Here is a 24875-nt window from a genome sequence, read left to right on the forward strand (position 1 = left end):
GATTCAATAAAAGTCTGATTGCAATCATATCAACATGGTACTAGTAACATTTGTGTATCACTTTCAACCCAGCAGTCTAAACTGGCTGCAGTCATATGCGTGTTTGTGAGTTGCTCAGCTACCGAGAAATATGATTACTTTGGAGCTTAAACAGTCATTTTTACCCGCAACAGTTATTATGCACAATTCTAAATGTGGTGTGCAGTGGTAGTTGATTGGTTAGTGTCAAGAAGTGGAGGAAATACTAGGCCATACAGCCCTTCTTAAAGGTTGTGCTACTTCCCTGATGGGAGGGGCTATAAGGAGATGGAATCAGTATACACTGTTACAGAAACATTATACAGACTGATGTCAGAAAACGCAGCATCATGATATTTTTTTTCTTGCTAAGCTTTGACGTTATTCTGGTTTCAGGTAATAAATTCTTAATTGTTCCTTGTATTTCAAATGGATAATGTGTTTATGAGTACCAGTGATTCAAGAACTGTATTTTATGTAATGAAAAAATAGTTGTTCTTGTCTTAAACTCCTGTCCTGAAATTATTTTTTGTATAAATCATCTTACAGGTTCTTCTCTCCATAACCAAGTCCAGCAGGATCCTGCAGAAATATACTACAGAGCTGAAGAAACAGCTAAAATCAGCTGCTCTCACAGCTTTCAGTACTATGATAAAATCCTCTGGTACAAGCAATCAAGGAACGATCAGATGCAGTTCCTGGGATACATGAATGTGAATGATGGATATCCAGAGACTGGTGCCAATGTGGAAATAAGTGGGAGCGCAATTCAAGGCAGTACCTGCACTCTAACAATTAAAGGACTCATTGTGAACAGCAGTGCAGTTTACTTCTGTGCTGCTAGTCACACAGTGCGATGTATCACTGCTCCCCAATACATAAACCTCCCAATCATCAGTTTTCATCTCTTCTTAGAGTTCACAGCCCTGTGCACCTGTAACATTTCCTGTCATGGCACTCCAGTATATCATTGCAATGACTTGTAAATTGAAGAAGGCTGACACCGTGACAGTTCTAATAATAAGCTCCACCCACTGAATGACTGTTTGCTCTAAAGCAGATTTAGTCTTACTTCAACCATACAACACCTTTCATAGCGAGATGATGATCGTGATTATTCTACTCCTGAGCTGTCATTTAAACTGTATTCTAGTTTCAGGTAACAGCTTAATTGTGCTGAATATATTTAAGCCAGTATTAAAGAGTATTAGAAATATAACAGGATATAAATTGAATTTTTTAATACATCATTTTTAAGTTTTAAGTTAATGAATTGTCTCTTTCTTTTGGTTGATATCTGTCCAGCAGGTTCCTCTTACAGCGACAAAGTCTACCAGACTCCAGCTGATATTTACACAAATGGAGAAGATGCTAAAATCTCCTGCTTGCATAATATTTCAAGCTATAACCAAATCCTCTGGTACAAACAGTCAAAGAAACAATTAGAATTGCTGGGATACATGGTTTTAACAGGAGGTAATCCAGAGGCTGGAGTGAATGTGGTGATGGAAGGGAGTGCAAGTCAAGGCAAGAACTGCACATTAACGATTAAGGAAACCAAACTGAACAGCAGTGGAGTGTACTTCTGTGCTGCTAGTTACCACAGTAGTGCACATCGCTAGACTTCCATACAGAAACCTATCAAACACATTTGTGAATATCTGTATTACAGCTCACAGCCTCTCACACCTGGAATCAGATATTATAACCAATGTTGGTGTCACAAAGATCAGATATCAAAATAGAAGGTTCCTCATGAGCAGCAAAGCAACATTTGTTGCTATCATGTCCTGTTATAGAACCCCCCCCCCACACACACACACACACACACACACACACACACACACACCTGCAGCATTTCGTTTACCCCTTACTAACAAATTCAGTTTTAAGCTGACAGCCCCATCTGTATTACACTTCAAACCAGCACGCATTTGTCCTCTAACCCAGATCACATATTAACATTTAACATATTAACATTAAGATTCATTATGAACAAGAATGCAGCATTCAAGTTACCACATCCTGGTATAAAAAGCATCCTCAATATTCAATATGTCTTCAGTAAATTAAACTTGAGGATTGGACTGCAGTGATGACTCCAATCCTCAATTTTATTGTATTTTAAGTAAGTCTTATCTGTTCTTAAATTATCCAAATACACAAAAGCTGAACAGTATATTAGTACTATCAAATTAGTAGTATCAGAGAAAAGAAGGAAACTGTTTAGGTATGAAAATACTGGCATCGTGTGAGATGTTGAAGGTTTTACATCTAGAGCTTACAACACTACCTAGGGTAAAAAGCAAGCTTTATTAAACTGCTTTGTGTGGGTTTTTTGCTTCTTCTCACACATTTTGGTCCAGAGTGGTGTGCACGAGTAGTTGGCTTTAATGTTAAAAGAGGAAGTGATGGGATACAACCCACCCTTAAAGGTTCTGTATGCTTACATAGTGGGAGGGTTTCCTCTGAAGTAGGAATACAGTAATCGCCATACCAGCCTACAGTAAGGCAGAACCTCAGCATCAAATAGACAGAGACTCAGAAAACACTGCATCATGATCATCTTCTCGTGTTTAATCTTTAGACTTGTACAGGTGTCAGGTAAATATTATTGTTTCTTTTATTTTTATTTAAGTCGCTAAGTAGGTCTATAATTAAAATATTCTATTACTGCATAATTGTTTTGCATTAGTCTCCTTAATGCAGACATACTTGTTTCAGCAGGGTCTTCTCACACTGACAAAGTCCAACAGACTCCTGCTGAATCTTTCTACACATCTGAAGAAACAGTTGCCAAAATCAAATGTGTCCATCATATCCAGGACTATACCCGAATCTTTTGGTACAAGCAATCAAAGAATAATGAGCTGCAGCTCCTGGGATACATGAATGTCGATAAAGAATATCCAGAGACTGGAGTAAATGTGACGATGACTGGGCGTTCAACTAAAGGCGAGACCTGCACATTGACAATTAAAGGTCTCAACCCGAACAGCAGTGCAGTGTATTTCTGCGGTGCTAGCCACACGGTGCTATATTCCATTGTTTATCAATACAAAAACCTCCTGTAAGCTACTTTTTTCCCCCTTTTTCATTTCAGTTTTGTAGCTCACAGCCTTCTGCACCTGGATCACACTTCTAGCCAACATTGGTCTTGCTCCCCATCCAGATCAGATATTATAATATGAGGTTCTTCTGTGCAATAATGAAATACAGTTGCCACATCCTGTTATACTAAACAAACACCTCAAGCCTTCAGTAAGACTGTTTATAGTCAAACATAGTTTAAATATTACTGTCAAATAAACAGGTTAGTCTTAGTCATGTCCGTTGGTGCAATGGTGTTTATAAGAAACAACTGACCAATACTTTAAATTATCAGTGCTATGTTTTATTTTGACATTCATCCCAGTTATTGAGTGAGCAGAACACTGGGGAATTTGATGCACTGTGCCTTTTGCCACAGATGCATGGACTTTGCAATAATACCACTTTAATACCAGTAACACTTACATAACCACTTAACTGACTGTTACATTGGTTCCATCCTATTAATGAACCGTGTTTGAAACTCTTTAGAAGAACCCATTTTTCCACAAACATTGTCAAAGACAGATTAAATGTGCTTGACTGTACACACCTTTGGCAATGGGACTGAAAACAACTAAATTCAAATGATTAAAAAGCTGGTTTTAACCATGTTAAAAATAAAATGAAAAAAAGGAAAAGAAATTAATCAATATGTATTTATCATTAAACTTGCATCTCATCAATTTAAGTGACTGACAAGGAGCCTGGTCTTAATCGGGGCCTGGAGTAGCCAACGGTGGCCCTGAGAGGCCAAATTGGACTTCAACTTAAGAAAATACCAGCAATAAGAAAAATGCTGCAAAAGCACACAAAACACAAGGGAAACAGGGAAAAACGGAAACAGAAAAGGAAAAAACTAATTTCCAAAAGCACAAGGGAAGTGTGAATGGGGAGATTATTAATAACGTGACAAATAACTTGTCTTGTGAATATGAGTGAACACATTCATATCTACTAATGAATAATAAGTTAATGATTTTACAAAGGGACTGTTTTCTGACTAACTTTGGATATATTCTTGAGGGTTTGTTTTACTTTCTTTCACAAGATGGCAGCATATCTTTGTTGAGGCAGCGGTGTATGGTGGTTAGCAGCATTTAACATAACATATAGAAGAGCAGGAACCCGTAAGACACCACCCACCTTAAAAACCTGGTCTCTTGTATTCCTGAAAGGCTAACCTATAACCAGACTGCTCTTAAACTGAAGTCAGAGAACACAATGATGATCATTCTCTTGTATTGTTCTCTTGTTGGTTTTTTCCATGTTTCAGGTAAAAATTAGTATTGTATTTATTCTTTAAAATGTTTTAAAGAGGTATTTGCTTGCAACCATGAGGTTCCTATGGTCTCTAAAACTAGGATTAATTGTCAGAAGAAGTAGATCGGTTGTATTAACTTAAACACTTTATTTCTGGTCATTTTTTTTTTATTCTCCGGCACTTGTTTCAGTAAGGAGCTGCAAATATATATTGTTGTTAGAGTGTTGCTCTTCTTGGTTTTTATAAAGGTTACTTACTCAACTTAATCTAGTTAATCATACATGCACAAACTGACATGTGGAAAATTTGTCACATTTGTAGTCAGAGGGGTTTTTTTTTTATGTCTTTTCAACAGGTTCTTCTCTGAATTCCCAAATTTACCAGACTCCAGCCCAGCTGTACATTTCAAAGGAAACAGAAGAAGTCAAAATAAACTGTTCTCACAGTATTCAGGGCTATGATCGAATCTTCTGGTATAGGCAAATGAACAACAGACATCTGCAGTTCTTGGGATACGTGTACGGCACCGTGGATAATCCTGAGAAAGGACTTGATGTGAAATTAAAAGGAGATGCGAATAAAAATAAGACTTGCACACTAACAATCGAAAAACTGGGCCCAAACAGCAGCGCAGTGTACTTCTGTGCTGTCACTCAACACAATGCTAGAAAGCACTGCACTTCAGTACAAAAACCTCACCATGTGTTCCCCCCTCAGCACACGGTGCTGCACCAGCACCTGCGAAGAGGGTTTTTTCCCCTCCTTTTTTTTCAAAGTTAGCTTCCTTCTGTCAGGCAACACACAGTATTTAAATGCCCTCAGATGTTCAGTATATCTGCAGTGGCAGCATCTCAGGAAACTGGAGCACTATCATGATGCAGGTTTTCATTAGATTTGTACTTTTTCCCCTTTGGCTTCAAGGTAGTAATTAATAATTAACATTTGAAATGGAAATATTTTCTGCTATAGTCATGGTGTGCACTGCAACAACCAAGTTTATTTTTGTTATGGCTTCTTTTTTTCCCTCTGTCAAGGAATACCTGGAACATTTATACTATTTATTTAAAATATTGCCAACTAATACCTGAGATATTTTCTGCTTATTTTATAAACAGATTGCTGTAATAGTTCATCAATGAATATGGAAAATGTTTAAATGAGGGGGAAAAAATGAGTAAATACACTTTGTTTCAGATTATATAAGAAGATATCAAATTCTGTTTGAATGTTGTATTTTCTCTGCACAGGTCACTGCCAGGATGTTACTCAATATCCTAAAATCAGCTGGAGTTATGTGTCCAGTTCTGCAGAGATGAACTGCAGCCATAACAAAGGCTTTACCTATATCCAGACATACTGGTACATTCAGCGACCGGGAAAGACCATGACCTTCATCCTCTCCAAACTTCTTGGGGGGAAAATTGAATATGGAGACATCTCTGAAGCAAAATATTTAGCCAGCAAAAAAAACTTTGACATTGGGACTCTCACTGTGAAACACTTGCAGTTTAATGACAGTGGGGTGTATTTTTGTGCTGTTGGCAGACACAGTAATGTGAGAAGTAGGAGAAGCTGTACAAAAACTGTTTGCTAATCAATTAGATGTATATGGGGGGGGGGGGGGGGGGGGGGGGACAAGCATTTTATATCATGTCACCAGGTGGCACTATAGGGCTCAAGAAACACTTCACCTTAACATGCAGCATATGAAATATAAAGTAGGTAGTTAAGATTTAAGGGAGCACAAACAAAGAGTTCACAGCAAACAAAACTACTTTAAATGTCAACTATGAATTTTGTTCAATGATAATCTTTTACTAAGAGAGTAAGAGATAATTACTTATACAGCCACTGAGTTGATAAATTTCTCCATCTATCACATCACAAAATGTAGATTACAGAAGACTACAGAAGCTTTTTGCCTCACTTATACTGACTGGAGCTTTGATTAACTGGGTTTTTCTTTTAGGCTCTCTCGGTCCTCATAAATTCACTTGAACTCCTGGCTCCTCCCAAGTAGCTGAAGCCTTTTTATGTCTGGGAGTAATTGTGTTTATCACTTCAGTTACCATCACTATCAGCCACTATTAGTCACTTTCATCTCATGCAAAAGCCCATGTGTAGTCTTAGTCGCTTTTTGAGCAGTTTTTCAAAATGATCACGTTTCTCCTCTTTTGCCTGGCAGGTAAAAACTTGTTTCAACTATATTTGTTGATGTTTGATTAATACTGTACATTTAGTTTAGTTTTTTTGTTCAGTATTGATCAGAGCATAACTAATAATATTCAGTTTTTTTTCTTCATACAGGTGTTTGTGAGGGTCTTAGAGTTCATCAGACTCCCTCTGATATTATCGCACAACCTAGTGGCAAACCTGGTGACAAAATTCAGATTTTCTGCACCCATAATAAAACAGACTACTGGGTGATGCTCTGGTACCAGCAGCCACCTGGAGACACAGCTATGAAACTCATTGGGTATTTATACTACAAAGATGTCACAATGGAAGAGCTATATAAAAATAATTTCAACATCTCTGGAGACCTGACTGGGAATACAGCAAAGAAGAGTTCTCTCATAGTTAAACTTACAGGAGAAGAGCAAAATGCAGTTTACTACTGTGCTGCGAGAGAAGCACAATGACAAAAAGGCTCTTTGAACCTTACAAAAACTGCACAATGTGGAATCATCAGTGGTTTAAAAAGAAGATAGGGAATAAACTGATCACATACACCTGCTTTTGTGGTTGTACTGTGGTTTGATGTAATCATGTTTTCATTGGCTAACGTATTTTGTGACCGTTTTTTATGTTTGTTATAAGGAAAGCTGTCCAAAAACATCATTTGTTGTGAAATCTAATAAAAGGAGAGCTTGTATAGATAAATCACATGAAGCCACTCCTCCTCTGCCTACATCACACTGGTTTCTTCATGCAATGACACCCAGCTCTGTGAGAAAGCACCTGCCACACAGACTCTGTTGATTTAAATGCTGCGATACAGCATTTTTTTTTTGTAGCTCATGTCAGAACTCTACACAATGATCAGATTTCTTTTTGGCCTTTTCCTCACAGGTAACTGCTTCACACTTAAATGTGATTTACAATCTTTGCTTTCACATTTTATATTATTGATGTGTCAACCTCTGCTTACAGCAGGTATTTCATTGGGAGTTCAGGTCCGTCAGTCTCCCTCTGCTGCTATCAGAAATGCTGGTGATGATGTACAACTAATCTGCACCCATGAAAAAACTGACTACAGAGTGATGCTGTGGTACCAGCAGTCACCTGGAGACACAGCTCTGAAACTAATTGGATATGTGGACTATAGCACAATAAAATATGAAGGAGATTTTGAAAAGTATTGCAACATCACTGGAGATTTAAGTGGAAATACAGCTAAGAGGGGGTCTCTGTTTATAGCGGGTCTAAAAGAGTCTGAGCACAGCGCGGTGTATTACTGTGCAGCACGATATGCACACTGAGGCAGATTTCCTGTTAGTTACACAAAAACTAAATGCATACATCTTTTATCAACTGTGGTTTTATGTCTTTAAGCAACCTTCAGTCATCCAGCTGCTCTCTGGGATCCCTGTCATGTGATACATACATCATTTCCTCATGTCTTTTTTTTTTTTTTTTTTAAACATACAAACTAGTGACAACCCTCATCAGTATCACATTTATCTCGCAGCTGCACAGGATATAGAACTAAAATGATCATTTTACTTATTTTAGGTCATCTTATGGGTAATTTCAACTTTCCTCTAGATCAGCAAGTTTCTATTTTGTTTCATTGTTTAAGTAAATCTAAGTTGTTGTTGGGTTTTTTTGTAGGTTTTTCACTCGGGGTTCAGATCCATCAGTCTCCTTCTGTCATCAAAAAGGCTGATGCCAATGTTGAGATTTTGTGCAAACATGAAAAATCTGACTACAGAGTGATGCTTTGGTACCAGAAGCGACACGGAGAAACGGCTCTGAAACTTGTTGGATATGGATATGCAAAGTTCAACAATGACAGCGTTGAGGAGCCATTTAGAAAACATTTCAAATTATCTGGAGATCTGGAAGGAGAGAAAAAGCATAGCTTGCTTACCATAATCAACCTTAAACCGCTTGAGCACACTGCGACTTACTTTTGTGCAGCTAGGGAAGCACACTGCATCAAACATCCATCTTCTCTTAACAAAAACCTCTTTTTTGCTCACCCCTGAATGTAGGTTAAAGAGTAAGTATCTCCCATACAATCATGGGTTGTTTTTGTGGTTTACCGAGTTCCCAGCTTATCAGCACATGTATTACACTACTGCTTTCCTTTCACCCTTCAGACATACACTGCGTTGCCACAAGTATTAACTCACCAATCCAAATCATTGAATTCAGGGGTTCCAGTCACGTCTATTGCCACAGGTGCATAAAATCAATGTGAAAGAAGGGCTCAGTCTCAGGAATTCAAGCATAGTATTCTGACAGTATGCCATCAGTGCAACAAGTCCACAGTCAACTATTGGTGGTATAATGTCAACTAGAAGCAACTAGAAAAAACAGCAACTCAGCCAAAAAAAGTGGTGGGCAACATAAAATCATACAGCAGTGTCACTCGATACTGAGGCGCATAGTGCACAGAGGTCACCAACTTTCTGCAGATTCAATGGCTGCAGACCTCCAAATTTCATGTGGCCTTCAGATTAATTTAGATTAAGATTATCTTACCTACATCAAATCCCTACATGACCAAGCATAATGCAAAGAGTTGTGAAGTGTGCCGCCACTGGAGTCTAGAGTAGTGGAGATGTGTTCTCTGGAGTGAAAAATCCACCCGTCTGGCTCCGTCTGATGAATGCAGACTGTCTCCATGTTGTCATGTTGGAACATGACAACATGGAGACAGTCTGCATTAAACAGTTTGAATTAAAATTACAATTATTCAAATTTTGTGGATTACACTGCCATATTTACTTGAAGATCGGTTAAGATCATAACACAAAACAACTGCTAGTACCAGCCCATAACCCTGCCTGTGTTTTGTTCACCTCTAACATGCCAGCGAGGCATGATTGTAGATGCTGCACAGGTGTGTCCATCTCACATGCAGCGGTATCGCAAACCACGCCCAGCCACAGACTAATACCAGAGTTTCACAGAGAAGAGGTGTTATTTTAAATTACATAACAAGTTGACTAAAATATTGAGTACCATTATGACAAAGACTAGTAAGCCTTCCTGAAAGCCTGCCTCAGGTATGCCTTCATCCACACCTGACTAGGTGTGATCAATTAGCAACAGCTGAACACTCTTGCACTGCCCCTGCAAAGAGATTAGGGGCTGCAGAAGGGCGGAACAGTCATCTTATACGCCGGTCTCTTTGCATCACTTCCTGTCCCTCCTTCGGTTTTACAAAGTACAGTAAAGACTCCATTCAGTTCTTGACATTCAACATGACACCAGCTTATCTTATCGTTGCCTTTCTCTGGATTAAAGGTAATTAATTCATTAATTAACCTTCTTCTTTAATATATTTGTAAATGAATCCCCTTAAAATGCTTTACAGATGGAAGAACTGGAGGTGGTATATAAATATTTACTTTCACCATTTTCCCAGAAATCAGCTGACATGCACAGGTTTTCTTCTCCAGCAGCAGCACATTACAGCACCACCTAACAGTGTTTCTTTATTTCTTTACAGGAGTTTACCCCAATAAACAAAAACAGGTTTTTCAGTCTCCAACTCAACTCTTAGGAAAACCAAACATTCAAATAAACCTGACCTTAACTCATAACATCTCGAGCTATGACACAATTCTGTGGTATCACCGCTCAGCAGGAGACACCTCCATGAAACTGGTTGCATATGTCAATTATAAAACCCCGAAAGTTGAGCCGGGTTTTGAAGGTCGTTTCAGTGTGAGCGGAGATGGAGAGAAAACTGGTTATCTGCACATCCTGAACCCAAAACACCCCGAAGACAGCGGAGAATATTTTGGAGCAGCAAGTATGCACAGTGATAAATATGCTCATCCTCCAATACAAAAACCTCCATAATAGTCAAGCAGATATTAATACCCCAACAGGAAACCACAGATACCATGTGACACAGTATCAGTGCTCTAACAACAGTCTTCAATAGAACTGGATGTAGGCTTCACAGGTGATGTTGATCTTCATATTGGAGAGTCGTTCATGGGTGATTTGCAACTTGGATACAATTTAAATACACAACAAATGAATAATAACTATTCATTTTTGGTAAGATTGCAACCTAAGCTCTGTACATTATGTTTCTATTTGAAGTTTTATTTATTTTTGTGCACCAAACAGAAGATCTGTTTGCCTTCAGATCTTCTCTGCTTTTTGTAATCAACTCACAAATGACTTTTCAATAAAGTCTTGGACCAACTAAAAAGCCCAAATACAGTCAAAAAGCAGCCACATCTGGCAAAGGAAATCAGAAAATATTTACCATTAAAAATTTTGCAAATGACTAATAAATGATTTATCAGTTAGGTGAAAACACCCGTCAGACACGAGATTCCACACAAAACCGTGGACACTCAAGCTACCAAGATCAGACAAAACAACTGCTTGTGAAATCTGAGAGAGAAACTGTACCAGTCCAGTGCAGTAACCAGTCCAACAGTACCTGTCAGCCAGCATATACACCTGATCCCTAATAGTTAGAGAAGAGTCTCACACAGCCTGGCAGATGATCCTAAGAAGGTGACATGAATCTTTGTAACAAACATTTGCTTTTAATTCCATTGATCTCATACATGGCTCATCATTTGAAACATGTAATGATAGGCCATGAACCTTAGCCATCATTATGACAGCTTTTCTTAGAAGTCACTACAATAGCAAAAGTAACCAGTGTCCAAAGAAACGCTTTGATACACATCTAAAACACCTGGAGAACCATTTTTAAACTTAACTGAACATCCTATATACTAAAATAAAAGCCTTTCAGATGAAAATAGTAATCATACTGTAATTAGCCAATCCAAATGTTTTTTTAATGCTAGAAGATAAATGACAAATAAAAAATGGAGTCAGTATCTTAACTGAGAAACTCAAAATAAGACAAACAGGAGTACTATTGTTACAGACCACTTTAAAAAATTAAATGAATGTCTGGCTTCTTGGAAGACTATTTTATATCTCATCTTATACGCTGATCTCTTTGCATCACTTCCTGTTCCTCCTTCTGTTTCTCAAAGCACAGGAAAGACTTCATTCAGTTCTTGAGATTCAACATGGCACCAGCTTATTTTATCATCACCATCATCACCTTTCTCTGGATTAAAGGTAATTAATTAGTTAACCTTCTTCTTTAATGTATTTGTAAATGAACGCTCTACAAACACCTTACTATGGAGGAATTGGAGGTGAAATATTTACACCTTCTCCACCACTGTTTTCCAGTAATAAAGCTGAAGGTTTTTATTCTCCAGCAGCAGCACATTACAGCAATATCTAACAGTGTTTCTTTATTTCTTTACAGGAGTTTACCCCAATAAACAAAAACAAGTTTTTCAGTCTCCAACTCAACTCTTAGGAAAACCAAACATTCAAATAAACCTGACCTTAACTCATAACATCTCGAGCTATGACACAATTCTGTGGTATCACCGCTCAGCAGGAGACACCTCCATGAAACTGGTTGCCTACATATATTATAAAACCCCGAAAGTTGAGCCGGGTTTTGAAGGTCGTTTCAGTGTGAGTGGAGATGGAGAGAAAACTGGTTATCTGCACATCCTGAACCCAAAACACCCCGAAGACAGCGGAGAATATTTTGGAGCAGCAAGTAAGCACAGTGATAAACATGCTCATCCTCCAATACAAAAACCTCCATAATAGTCAAGCAGATATTAATACCCCAACAGGAAACCACAGATACCATGTGACACCATATCAGTGCTCTAACAGTCTTTATTAGAACTGGAAGCAAGTTTTACAGGTAATGATAATATTAAGAAGAAGAAGTTTGAGAAAAGGAAAGGATTGAAAAAACATCAGCATGATGCTATGAAAGTTAGATAGAAATCCAAATGATTTTTTAAATGTTCAACTTTCTTTACTGCACAGAAAAAGTCAGGAAATCTAAATATATGAGAATCTATACTTAAGGATACTATAAGTTTTATCTTCCAACTATCTAGTTCAGCCAAGATCAGTCCAACAATCAGTGATACTCTTCATTTTAAGTCTCTGGGCCAGAAAAATGTCTAAATATGGTCAAAAAGCAGCAACATCAGGCAGAGCATATCAGAAAATCCTTGCCATTAAAACCTTGCTTCTGTAATACAATAATTTGCTTGTAGGATCAATAAGTATCTCTCTATTTGTCGGTTTATCTTTACAAATTAACCGGGTGACAAATTCTTTGGACTTGTGGAGAAACTGCACTTACATGCTATGGATTTAATGTAGAAGAAGAGTGCATTTAAATAAAGGAGGTAATGAACATTCACTGAACAGTTTGAAATAGCAGTAGTGACATAAATAACTTGGTAAAAAAGCAGGTGGAAGAACTGTCACATTCATTATTTCAAATAAGAAGTGGAAAGTTAGCAGGGAGCACATTCAAACTGGTTTAATTATGATCAAGAATTTAAAAAGCAGCACAACAGGGGCAGGACTAAACCAATTCAACCGATAGGTGGAGGCACAGCACGTAGTTTGAAGCTTTTATCATGAGGATGTGGTGATGAATTAACCCGACACTGCTACTGCTTCACAGTCTTAATCTCAGAGAACTACTCCTGTCACATCAGTGCCTGACGATGTCTTCATTGTATGCCTTTGGCTCTTTCTTCATCAGTCTTTACTGTAAGATGTCAAACTTCAGGTCTTTGTGAAAGTCTCTATTTTTTTATATACTTCTATGCCTAAACAGTCATGTTTAAAATATACGTTTTTTAGAGGTAATTTTGTTGGATTTTTTTGTTTGGTTTGTTTTTGCACAAAGATGGTTATTGTATTTCCTCTGCAGGTCAGGTGAGTGCTGTTACATTTCAGCAATCTACTCCCCAGATAGTGGCAGAGAAAAGTGAAGTCCAGATCGATTGCAGTCATAATGATGGGAACCTTCCTTTAATGCTCTGGTATCAGCATATAAAAGAAAATCAGTCTATGACCCTCATTGGGTATGGGTATCAAAATGCCCGCCAAACATTTGAGGGTCAGTTTGAAGAACAGTTCAAGTTGACAAGAGGAAGCGCAACAACAGGAACACTTACTATTCCAAGCGCAGAACTGTCACACTCTGCTGTTTACTTCTGCGCTGCCAGCACACAGTGATGTGGCTTAATGCCACTCCCTTACTAAAAGCATTTTTCCTACACCTGCAGGTGTGATGTGTCTCTTACAGACTTTCGCTGATAAAAACCGTGTTTAACCTACAACAACACAAACTTGGAGGATGTCAGCTGTGATCGGGTTTCTTCTCATCTTGCTTTCAAGTAATTATTTCAAATTTTCTTGCACTTTTTACAACACTTCTTATTTTAACATGACTTCTACATTAGCTTCTTTTAATAGCTGCCTTTCTCCCCACGCAGGTCAAGCCAGCAGTGTGACCTTTCAACCATCTCATCCAAGAATAGTCAATGAAAAATCCAATGTTGAAATTACATGCAGTCATGATAAAAATGACTTCTATCTAATGCTTTGGTACCAGCAAAAAGAAAATGGTTTAATGAGCCTCATAGGATACAGCTACTTCGGCAATGTCCCTGTCAAGGAAGAACAATTTGACAATCGCTTTGAGATTACAAGAGAAAATATCCAAACAGGAGCTCTGAGCATCAGCAGCGTGATTGTATCAGACTCAGCCATGTACTTCTGTGCTGCCAGCACACAGTGATGTGTTTTGGTGTAATGCCAATGCTAAAAACCTTCTTCTTTCTGAACCAGGCTGCTGAAATGTGCCTCAAAACAAATGTGTTTTTAGCCAAATTTTCAGTGGTTCAAACTCACAGTATCTTTACTCCACATACACACCAGTGAGCCTGGGGTGCCCACTTCCTTTAACCAGTTTTGGAGACCCTCTGAGTTCATTGTTTACAGTTTGGTCCTTGTCAAAGTTTTTTAAAAATGTTTTTACACTTGCCAAGTACTTCTTTTTACAACACATCAACTTCACTTGCTGACATATAATTAACTCTTTAACTGGTACATCTGGTACATCATCATTCTTATTCAATTTGCAGGCTACATGGTGTAAAAAGAACCAAACGTTTACATTAAAAGGTGAAGCTGTAATTGTTAGCATAAACAGTCTAATGAAATAAACATAGCAGAAAAAGGGATTTCCCTGTTTATTCCATTCTGGTGTCATTTTTGAGTTTCTACTGTAGTTTATAACAGTCAAATTTATTAAAGTATATAGGTGATCTTATAACTTTGTGTATTGTAATGTAACATAATGTGTGGCTTTAATTTGAACGTGTTAAAATAATACAACAACAGTTAAATAATATCCATTATAATTAACATGTTCAAAAAGGAGTTTTGTGGTGACAATCTCATATCACAATATCATGTTTTGCTTCTGGCTTTAATCAAGTAAATTAGTTGATCAAAACCAGTCATCTTATAAGTTTGGCAGGTAAAATAATTTCATATAATTTAAAATATTTTTTTAATATAATTAAAATGTAGACACTAACTTTTTCTTATTTGCAATGATGTTGCATGATGCTGGGAACAAAAGATTAATGTCACAGCAGCACAGAATACTGGCAACATTTCAAAAAGAACAGCAGTCCATCATGAAGGAGAGTGATGATAGATGATACTTCTCAAATCATGTGATCATGTGATCTCAGTTCATGATGTCTTTTGCGTTAAATGTGGTGAGGTTTGCATCTGCTGTATCATTCCACTGAAGGCAGCTCATCACTAACATGGTTATAGCAGTTATTTATTTCTCATTATTTATTCACTCTGGTGGGTGTTCTGTGAATTTACTCACACTTTATTTACTATACTTACTATATAAGTGACAAATCTGAGTAAATTCACTTTTTTTTCTCTGTTTTTTCTCTCATGGCTTCTAGGTCTGACTGTTGTTGTTCTTCAGTCTGAAGATCAAATGTCTGACCCAGGGAGAACAGTGACGCTGGAGTGCAAAATGGGTTCAGGGTTCAGCATGAGCAGCTACACCATGCTCTGGTACAGACAGAACCACCACGGAGCTCCAGTCGACTACCTTTTAAATGAATATGATAAAACTGTGGGACGCTTAAAGTCATTTGTCGAGGCATCCAAAAACAACTTCTCTCTACAAATAACTGAGCTGCATATGAATGACAGCAGCACCTACTACTGCGCTGCCAGTCACAGTGATACACACAGACCAGACACTCATACAAATAGCAAGTGTGTCTGTCACACATCACATATAACAGGAAGGGGCTGTGGCTTGTTTGGTTTGATATAAAATTTTTATACAGATGGAGCAGTCTACAAATCTTCAAAGTTACACAGAACTGACCTAAAACAATTTGGTGCATTTACTTTTAATATCAGATAAAAGTTAATGACTAACACCAATTACCACTTGCACAAAGAATAAGCCAAAACATTTTAAAGTCACATGTCTAACTGTTACATCTGTGTGTCTGTGCACACCAAAAGAGTTTAGACCATACCGTATTTATTGGAAGCAATAGATTTGTTTGTAAATCAGAATTTTGCATCACCATCAGCCTCACATGCAGCTGCACAGTCAATCCAATAAAGGATGAAGACCGCTGGTTTGAGGTTTAGTAAAATTGTGAAAAGAGCAAACAAATCTTCAGAAAAGTAAGAAAAAAACAACCCTAAGAGAATAATCAGTATCAGAATCTCTGGAGAAAGGAAATTAAGCTGCAGTTGGCTTGGTGGCCACTGGGAGACTGCTGCTGTAAAAATGAACCCCTTCAGATTGTCTGTATGAAAAACTGTGGGATGCTCATCTTGTTTCAGAAGCTTTAACTGCAGCAGCTTAATAAGTTGCATCAGTGCTGTGCCTGCTCAGCCTGTAAGAAATTTAAATGCAGAAAGATATATTTTTATTTGTCATATTATAATCAATGTAAACATGAATTTCCTCTTTTTTGTGCTTTTGATATTCACTGGTAAGAACATTTATACTCATATTACTCATATTACATAACTATAATATCTCTGGAAATTCTTCATCATATTTTTTCACTTAATTTGTTGACTCGCCTTTGTGTCTTTGTTTCCAGATTTCTCCCGGGGTGTTAAAATTGATCAGCTTCAAATTATTTTCAGTCGTGAAGGAACCAAAAATGTGACCCTGGATTGTAAACAAGATGATAGCCAATATTACTACATGTACTGGTACAGACAAAGCAGCAGTGGGAAACTGGAGTTAGTGACATTTTCTCCTGGTCAAAATTCCTGGAACATTGAAGCTCCTTTTGAAAAAATAAAGTACACCATGTCTCGGCCTTCCGTGCTTGAATCTACCCTGCAGATACACCCTGTTGAGCCTGAAGACACGGCTCTGTATTACTGTGCTTCCAGAATAGCACAGTGGTTAAGAAAGCATCTGCAGCTAAACAACAACCTCACAGGAAGAAGAAACTGGAAGATAAGAGGAAGATGGATAAATCTGAAAGCTGATGTGTTTAACTCTAAGAGCCCCATAAAATAAGTATCAGGACTACATGACATAAAAGGAAACAATAATTGTTATAAAAGCAAATAAAGCACATTTATCTTATATATGAAGTATAAGAACTGTCTCTGCAAAGTTCAGTCATGTCTGTGCATCACCACAAAGCTGATCTGTTCAGATAAGTGAGCAGGTGTTGGTACTCAGTATATGACTACTTTAGTTAACTGTAACATTTGCAGTGTAAATTATAATGATTTAATACTGGAGTGTTATTACTGATAAATCTACCCAGATGTTTGAAATTGGCAATAACAGAATATCCAGAGTATAATGACTTTGACAGTTTTCCACTGGATTAATTCTGGTCAAAAACACTTTATGCCACCAGAACAACTATGACATATCAAGGTTTGGACTCCCCAATATCTCTGCTGGTGTCTAATAGTATCAGGCAGATCCTTTCAGTTCTGTCAGTTGTGAGGTGGGTCTTCCACTGATTGTTGTTCGAGGGGTCAGCATAAGAAGTCTGTCATTTCACTGTCATTTCAATAATACAAGTTTTCACTTGTATTATTATTTTGAAAGAGATCTGTTTTGGTTTTGTTTTGGTTTTGGTCTCTGCCTGAAATACATGCATTTAATTTTTATTCTGCTTTCTCCACATTTCAGCAATCTCCTCACCAAACAGTGGCACAGAAAAGTAAAGTCCAGATTGACTGCAGTCATAATGATGAGAACCTTACTCTAATGCTCTGGTATCAGTATATATAACAGAATAAGTCTATGGCCCTCACTGAGTATGGATATCAAAATGCAAGAGGGAACTTATCATTCAAAGAGCAGAACTGTCACACGCTGCTGTTTACTTCTGCGCTGCCAGCACACAGCGATGTGGCTTAATGCCACTCCCTTACTAAAAGCATTTTTTCCTATAAGCTCATGAGTGACGTGACTCTTTTCACAGACCTTTGCTGAACGAAGCCGTGTTTATCCTACAACAGCACAAACTTGGAGGATGTCAGCTGTGATCGGGTTTCTTCTCATCTTCCTTTCAAGTAATTATTTCCAATCTTCCTCTACTTTTTACAACACTTATACGATGTTTAACATGACTTCTACATTAGCTTCTTTTAACATGTGGCTTCTCCCCCACACAGATCAAGCCAGCAGTGTGATCTTTCAACCATCTCACCCAAGAATAGTCACTGAAACAGCCAATGTTAAAATTGCATGCAGTCATGATGATAATGGCCTCAATTTAATGCTTTGGTACCAGCAAAAAGAAAATGGCTTAATGAGCTTCATAGGATACAGCTACATAGGCAGTGTCGCTGTCATTGAGGAGCAGTTTGAAAATCACTTTGAGATTACAAGAGAAAATATCCAAACAGGAGCTCTGAGCATCAGCAGTGTGATTGTATCAGACTCAGCTGTGTACTTCTGTGCTGCCAGCACACAGTGATGTGTTTTGGTGTAACGTCAATGCTAGAAACCTTGTTCTTACTGCTCTAGGCTGATGGAATATGTCTCAAAACAAATGACTGATTTGGCTTTAACAACAAGGTGTAGTTTTTAATGGGTGGAGAATAATAGATTTTCTTTCCTTTTAGGGCACAAAAACTAAAAAAAAAAATACACTAAAATGCCGCTGTCTATTTCTAAGTAGCTACTACAATAAAAGGAGGTGGAACTCTTCATTTAGGGTGAATTATGATTTCACTTTTCACAACTAGAATAAAATATCTTCTTTCTTTAGCTCTGTTGGCTGACATTTGCCACCAAAACTAAAAACATTAAAACCACATGATTGATCCTGGTAAGACACTGTTCATGCCAACAGAGCAGCTCTGACCTATCAACTCTCCACAATACCTGATCTGAGATCTGTAATCACTCATCTGCCTGCCTTCCTGCGTGTTTGGCTGTTTTTCTGTTCTTTGCATGATTACCAGTTTCTCACATTGTCACTGTCAATACTGACATCATTACTCTAGTCCAATCATCTTCTCGCCTGCCTTCTTTGAGCCAATGAGTCTTCTCAAGTTTTAAATATGAGCTCTTCATCATTCTCCCTAAAAAAGTGTCTTTCATGCAACACACCTCCTCCCCATCTCCGCCACTTTTCAGCAGCTGCATCATTACACTGAAGACAGTTCATTGCTAACATGGAGGTGGCAGTTATTTACCTGTACCTATCATTTATTATTCACTCTGGTGAGTGCTGTGTATTTACTCAAGCCTTATTTATGACTTAATACCTACTTGACTCTACATTAAATTTAGTTTCCTACTTGTTCTCTACCATGGCTTCTAGGTCTGACTGTTGTTGTTCTTCAGTCTGGAGATCAAATATCTGACCCAGGGAGAAAAGTGTTGCTGGAGTGCAAAATGGGTCCAGGGTTCAGCATGGGCAGCTACACCATGTTCTGGTACAGACAGAACCACCACAGAGCTCCAATCGAGTTCCTTGTAAAAGAATACGAGAAACCTGTGGGACGCTTAGAGTCATTTATCGATACATCCAAAAACAACTTCTCTCTACAAATAACTGAGCTGCATATGAATGACAGCAGCACCTACTACTGTGCTGCCAGTCACAGTGATACACACAGACCAGACACTCATACACATAACCAGCGTGTTTGTCACAGATGGCGTAAAGCAGGAAGGAGCTGTGGCTTGTTTGGTTGTAAATGTCCTGGTGGAAATATAAGACAGAACATCTTCTGATCTTCAGGTCATGGTAGAATTAGGCAGACATGCTGGTACAATTAATTTATTTTTAATATCAGAATAATGCTAATAACTAATATCAAATTTGTCTTGCAAAAATAATAAGTGTACAGAAGCAGATAAAAGTCATGTGCTTCTGGTGTACACCAAAAGAGATTAAGCCACGCAGTATTTTTGGGGGTAATAAATTTGTTTATAAATCCAAATTTTGCATCACCATCTGCCCTCACTCTGTATGGAGGTGCATAATTAATTCAATATGGGACAAAAACGGTGAGTTTGAAGCTTTTACTGGGTATAGAATTATGAAAAGAGCATGCAATAAACTGACTGATCATAAATAAAAGTATCAAAAACCAGGATGAAAACAGGAAAGGTGGCTTGCAGAAATCAACATTAGTTCATTTACCAGTAAAGTGATATAAACTGCCCCCTTGAGACCTGCAAGCAGCACTGTCACAGTACACTGGGGAGAGGATAATTAAGCTGCAGTTGGTTTGGTGGCCACTGGGAGACTGTTGCTGTAAAAGGAAGCTGTGGAAAACTGTGGGTTGATGACATCTTGTTACAGAAGCTTTGACTGCAGCAGTTCAATAAGTTACATCAGTGCTGTGACTGCTGTAAATATAAATGCAGAAAATTAATAATTTTTATGTTTTGTTATAAAAATGAATCTCCTCTTGTTTGTGCTTTTTATATTCACTGGTAAGAGCATTTATACTTATATTAGATAACTGTAATGTCTCTGGTAATTCTTCTTTATATTTTTCACTGAATTTGCTGATTTTGCCTGTTTTCTGTGTTTTCTTGTTTTACAGATTTCTCCCGGGGTGTTAAAATTGACCAACCTCAATTCATATCAAGCAGTAAAGGATCTGCATTTGTGACTCTGAAATGTGAACAAGATGACAGACAACATTACTACTTGTACTGGTACAAACAAAGCAGCAGTGGGAAACTGGAGTTAGTGGCATATTCTACTGGTCAAGATAACTCGTTCATTGAAGCGCCTTTTGAAAAAATGAAGTACACCATGTCTCGGCGTTCTGTGCTTAACTCCACTCTGCAGCTACACCCCGTTGAGCCTGAAGACACGGCTCTGTACTACTGTGCTTCTAGTAGAACACAGTGGTTCAGGAAGCCTGAGCAGCTAAACAACAACCTCTGTGAAAAAAATCGCTACATGATGGGAGGATGGATAAATAGAAAGGCTTGTATCTGTAACTCTGATAGCCTCTTAAAATAAATTTCAGAGATATACCAATGTGACATTATAGGACAAAAGAAATCTTATGAACAATAATAAAGAACATTTACTGACACATATAAAGTACAAGAACTGCCTGTGCAAAGTTCAGTCATGTCTCTGCATCACCACAAAGCTGATCTGTTCAGATAAGTGAGCAGGTGTTGGTGCAGTAAAGATATTTTACTACGTTCAGTATTGTTTTCATGACATAAAATAAAATTATGCCATTTAATTATTTGCTACTACAAGCTGGATTTGCACCTTTTGGATGATATTTCTCATATTCTTTAAATTATTTTCAAAATCAGTAAATAATTTTCAATGGCCACGAAGGAACATGTGCATCAAGGGACACGTGAGCAGTTTTAAGGAGGCAGGAATGAAGGGGTGTGGTGTAAAGAAGAGAGAGGATATAACTCAACATGTATAAGTTTGTTAGACACGAGCAGCATGTAAATGTTCAACCGCAGAGATGTTAGTTTTGTAATTTTGCTGTGAAAGCAGTTTATTGTGTGATTTCACATATCTACATTTAGGTTTACTTTCTAGAATGCCTCCAGCTCTGTACACATTTGGATTTATACTCGTGGTCCTTACAAGTAAGCTTAACAGTTTTGTCTTTTTTTGTTGAATTGCAATGCTCAAATTCACCTCACGTCACCTTTGTTTTTCTCACAGGAAAAGTGGAGAGTGTTACCTTTGAACAGTCGTCTGCTCAAGTTGTGAACAAAGGGACTGAGGAGCTCAGGATTAACTGCAGTCATGATGACAGCAACTTACAAGTAATGCTGTGGTACCAGCACAAGCAGAGTGATCAGGCAATGAGCCTCATTGGGTACACAGTACCCCAGAGTAAACCAAACTATGAGAGCCAGTTCACAGACCGGTTTGAGATAAAAAGAGACAACACAGTGAAAGGCTCTCTGATCATCAAAAGCCTTAATCTGTCAGACTCAGCTGTGTATTTCTGTGCTGCCAGCACACGGTGACGTGTTTCATATCCCTGCTATACTAAAAACCTCTGATAGAAAACTAATGACAAAGGCACAAAAACTTCCAAAAATGGGTTCAGGCTTTAGCATGAGCAGCTACACCATGTTCTGGTACAAACAGAACCATCATGGAGCTCCAATCAAGTTCCTTATGAGGGAATACGAGAAACCGTTGGGACACTTAGAGTCATTTATCGATACATCCAAAAACAACTTCTCTCCACAAATAACTGAGCTGCATATGAATGACAGCAGCACCTACTACTGTGCTGCCAGTCACAGTATTTTTGTAGGTAATAAATTTGTTTATAAATCCAAATTTTGCATCACAATCTGCCCTCACTCTGTATGGAGGTGCATAATTCATTTAATACGGGACAAAGACATTGGGTTTGAAGCTTTTACTGGGTATAAAATTATGAAAAGAGCATGCAATAAACTGACTGATCATAAATAAAAGTATCAAAAACCAGGATGAAAACAGGAAAGGTGGCTTGCAGAAATCAACATTAGTTCATTTACCAGTAAAGTGATATAAACTGCCCCCTTGAGACCTGCAAGCAGCACTGTCACAGTACACTGGGGAGAGGATAATTAAGCTGCAGTTGGTTTGGTGGCCACTGGGAGACTGTTGCTGTAAAAAGGAAGCTGTGGAAAACTGTGGGTTGATGACATCTTGTTACAGAAGCTTTGACTGCAGCAGTTCAATAAGTTACATCAGTGCTGTGACTGCTGTAAATATAAATGCAGAAAATTAAATAATTTTTATGTTTTGTTATAAAAATGAATCTCCTCTTGTTTGTGCTTTTTATATTCACTGGTAAGAGCATTTATACTTATATTAGATAACTGTAATGTCTCTGGTAATTCTTCTTTATATTTTTCACTGAATTTGCTGATTTTGCCTGTTTTCTGTGTTTTCTTGTTTTACAGATTTCTCCCGGGGTGTTAAAATTGACCAGCCTCAATTCATATCAAGCAGTAAAGGATCTGCATTTGTGACTCTGAAATGTGAACAAGATGACAGACAACATTACTACTTGTACTGGTACAAACAAAGCAGCAGTGGGAAACTGGAGTTAGTGGCATATTCTACTGGTCAAGATAACTCGTTCATTGAAGCGCCTTTTGAAAAAATGAAGTACACCATGTCTCGGCGTTCTGTACTTAACTCCACTCTGCAGCTACACCTTGTTGAGCCTGAAGACACGGCTCTGTACTACTGTGCTTCTAGTAGAACACAGTGGTTCAGGAAGCCTGAGCAGCTAAACAACAACCTCTGTGAAAAAAATCGCTACATGATGGGAGGATGGATAAATAGAAAGGCTTGTATCTGTAACTCTGATAGCCTCTTAAAATAAATTTCAGAGATATACCAATGTGACATTATAGGCCAAAAGAAATCTTATGAACAATAATAAAGAACATTTACTGACACATATAAAGTACAAGAACTGCCTGTGCAAAGTTCAGTCATGTCTCTGCATCACCACAAAGCTGATCTGTTCAGATAAGTGAGCAGGTGTTGGTGCAGTAAAGATATTTTACTACGTTCAGTATTGTTTTCATGACATAAAATAAAATTATGCCATTTAATTATTTGCTACTACAAGCTGGATTTGCACCTTTTGGATGATATTTCTCATATTCTTTAAATTATTTTCAAAATCAGTAAATAATTTTCAATGGCCACGAAGGAACATGTGCATCAAGGGACACGTGAGCAGTTTTAAGGAGGCAGGAATGAAGGGGTGTGGTGTAAAGAAGAGAGAGGATATAACTCAACATGTATAAGTTTGTTAGACACGAGCGGCATGTAAATGTTCAACCACGGAGATGTTAGTTTTGTAATTTTGCTGTGAAAGCAGTTTATTGTGTGATTTCACATATCTACATTTAGGTTTACTTTCTAGAATGCCTCCAGCTCTGTACACATTTGGATTTATACTCGTGGTCCTTACAAGTAAGCTTAACAGTTTTGTCTTTTTTTGTTGAATTGCAATGCTCAAATTCACCTCACTTTGTTTTTCTCACAGAAAAAGTGGAGAGTGTTACCTTTGAACAGTCGTCTGCTCAAGTTGTGAACAAAGGGACTGAGGAGCTCAGGATTAACTGCAGTCATGATGGCAACAGCTTACAAGTAATGCTGTGGTACCAGCACAAGCAGAGTGATCAGGCGATGAGCCTCATTGGGTACACAGTGCTTATGGGTGAACCAAACTATGAGAGCCAGTTCACAGACCGGTTTGAGATAAAAAGAAACAACACAGTGAAAGGCTCTCTGATCATCAAAAACGTTAATCTGTCAGACTCAGCTGTGTATTTCTGTGCTGCCAGCACACAGTGACGTGTTTCATATCCCTGCTATACTAAAAACCTCTGATAGAAAACTAATGACAGTGGCATAATGTTTTTTCTTTTTGGACGTTGAAACTGTTCATCTTTTTATCAGGGCAACATTGGGGTATAACAAATCTATGTATTCTTTATGAAGTGTAATGTACCTATACATATGTAACAAATTTCCCAGTTTAACTACATTTAAGTTAATTTCAGCTTTAGTCTTTTTATGTGAAAAACTTTTTCTATTTTTTTTCTCTATAAAATATGTGCTTCACAGTACAACAATGCTAATCTAGCTGTTTCTGTTCCAATGCTGTTGCTTTTTGTATGTCTGCTTTAATATTAATAAACAGTAAAATATATTAAAGTTCGTGTGATCTTATAACTTCTGGCTACTTAGACTCGACAGACTTGATGCACACTGGTTTTGATGCAATGAGCTGTTTTTAAAGAATGATTTATTACTCTAATTATTTAGACAAAAAGTGTTTGCAAAGGAGTTTTTCAACTGTGGAAGTAGTCCTAAACCAAAACATCATAAGGGTGACATAATTAAGA

The 24875-nt window shown here is 37.8% G+C and overlaps 1 protein-coding gene across 1 annotated transcript in view; it reads left to right on the plus strand.

Annotated features, from left to right (window-relative positions):
• The first annotated feature begins 355 nt into the window (after positions 1–355).
• Positions 356–24875, plus strand: part of LOC146552058 (M1-specific T cell receptor beta chain-like) — a 35550-nt gene continuing 11030 nt past the window's right edge. Inside the window, exons 1-2 of the mRNA XM_085258052.1 lie at positions 356–414; positions 568–869. Of these exons, the coding sequence (XP_085114178.1) occupies positions 369–414; positions 568–869 (348 nt within the window). The 5' untranslated portion in view covers positions 356–368. The remainder of the gene's footprint in view (positions 415–567; positions 870–24875) is intronic.

Source organism: Mchenga conophoros, linkage group LG19 (genome assembly GCF_057382185.1).
Source record: "Mchenga conophoros isolate Kocher_MC1m ecotype Shallow Benthic linkage group LG19, M_conophoros_male_GT1.1, whole genome shotgun sequence".
Classification (NCBI taxonomy): domain Eukaryota; kingdom Metazoa; phylum Chordata; class Actinopteri; order Cichliformes; family Cichlidae; genus Mchenga; species Mchenga conophoros.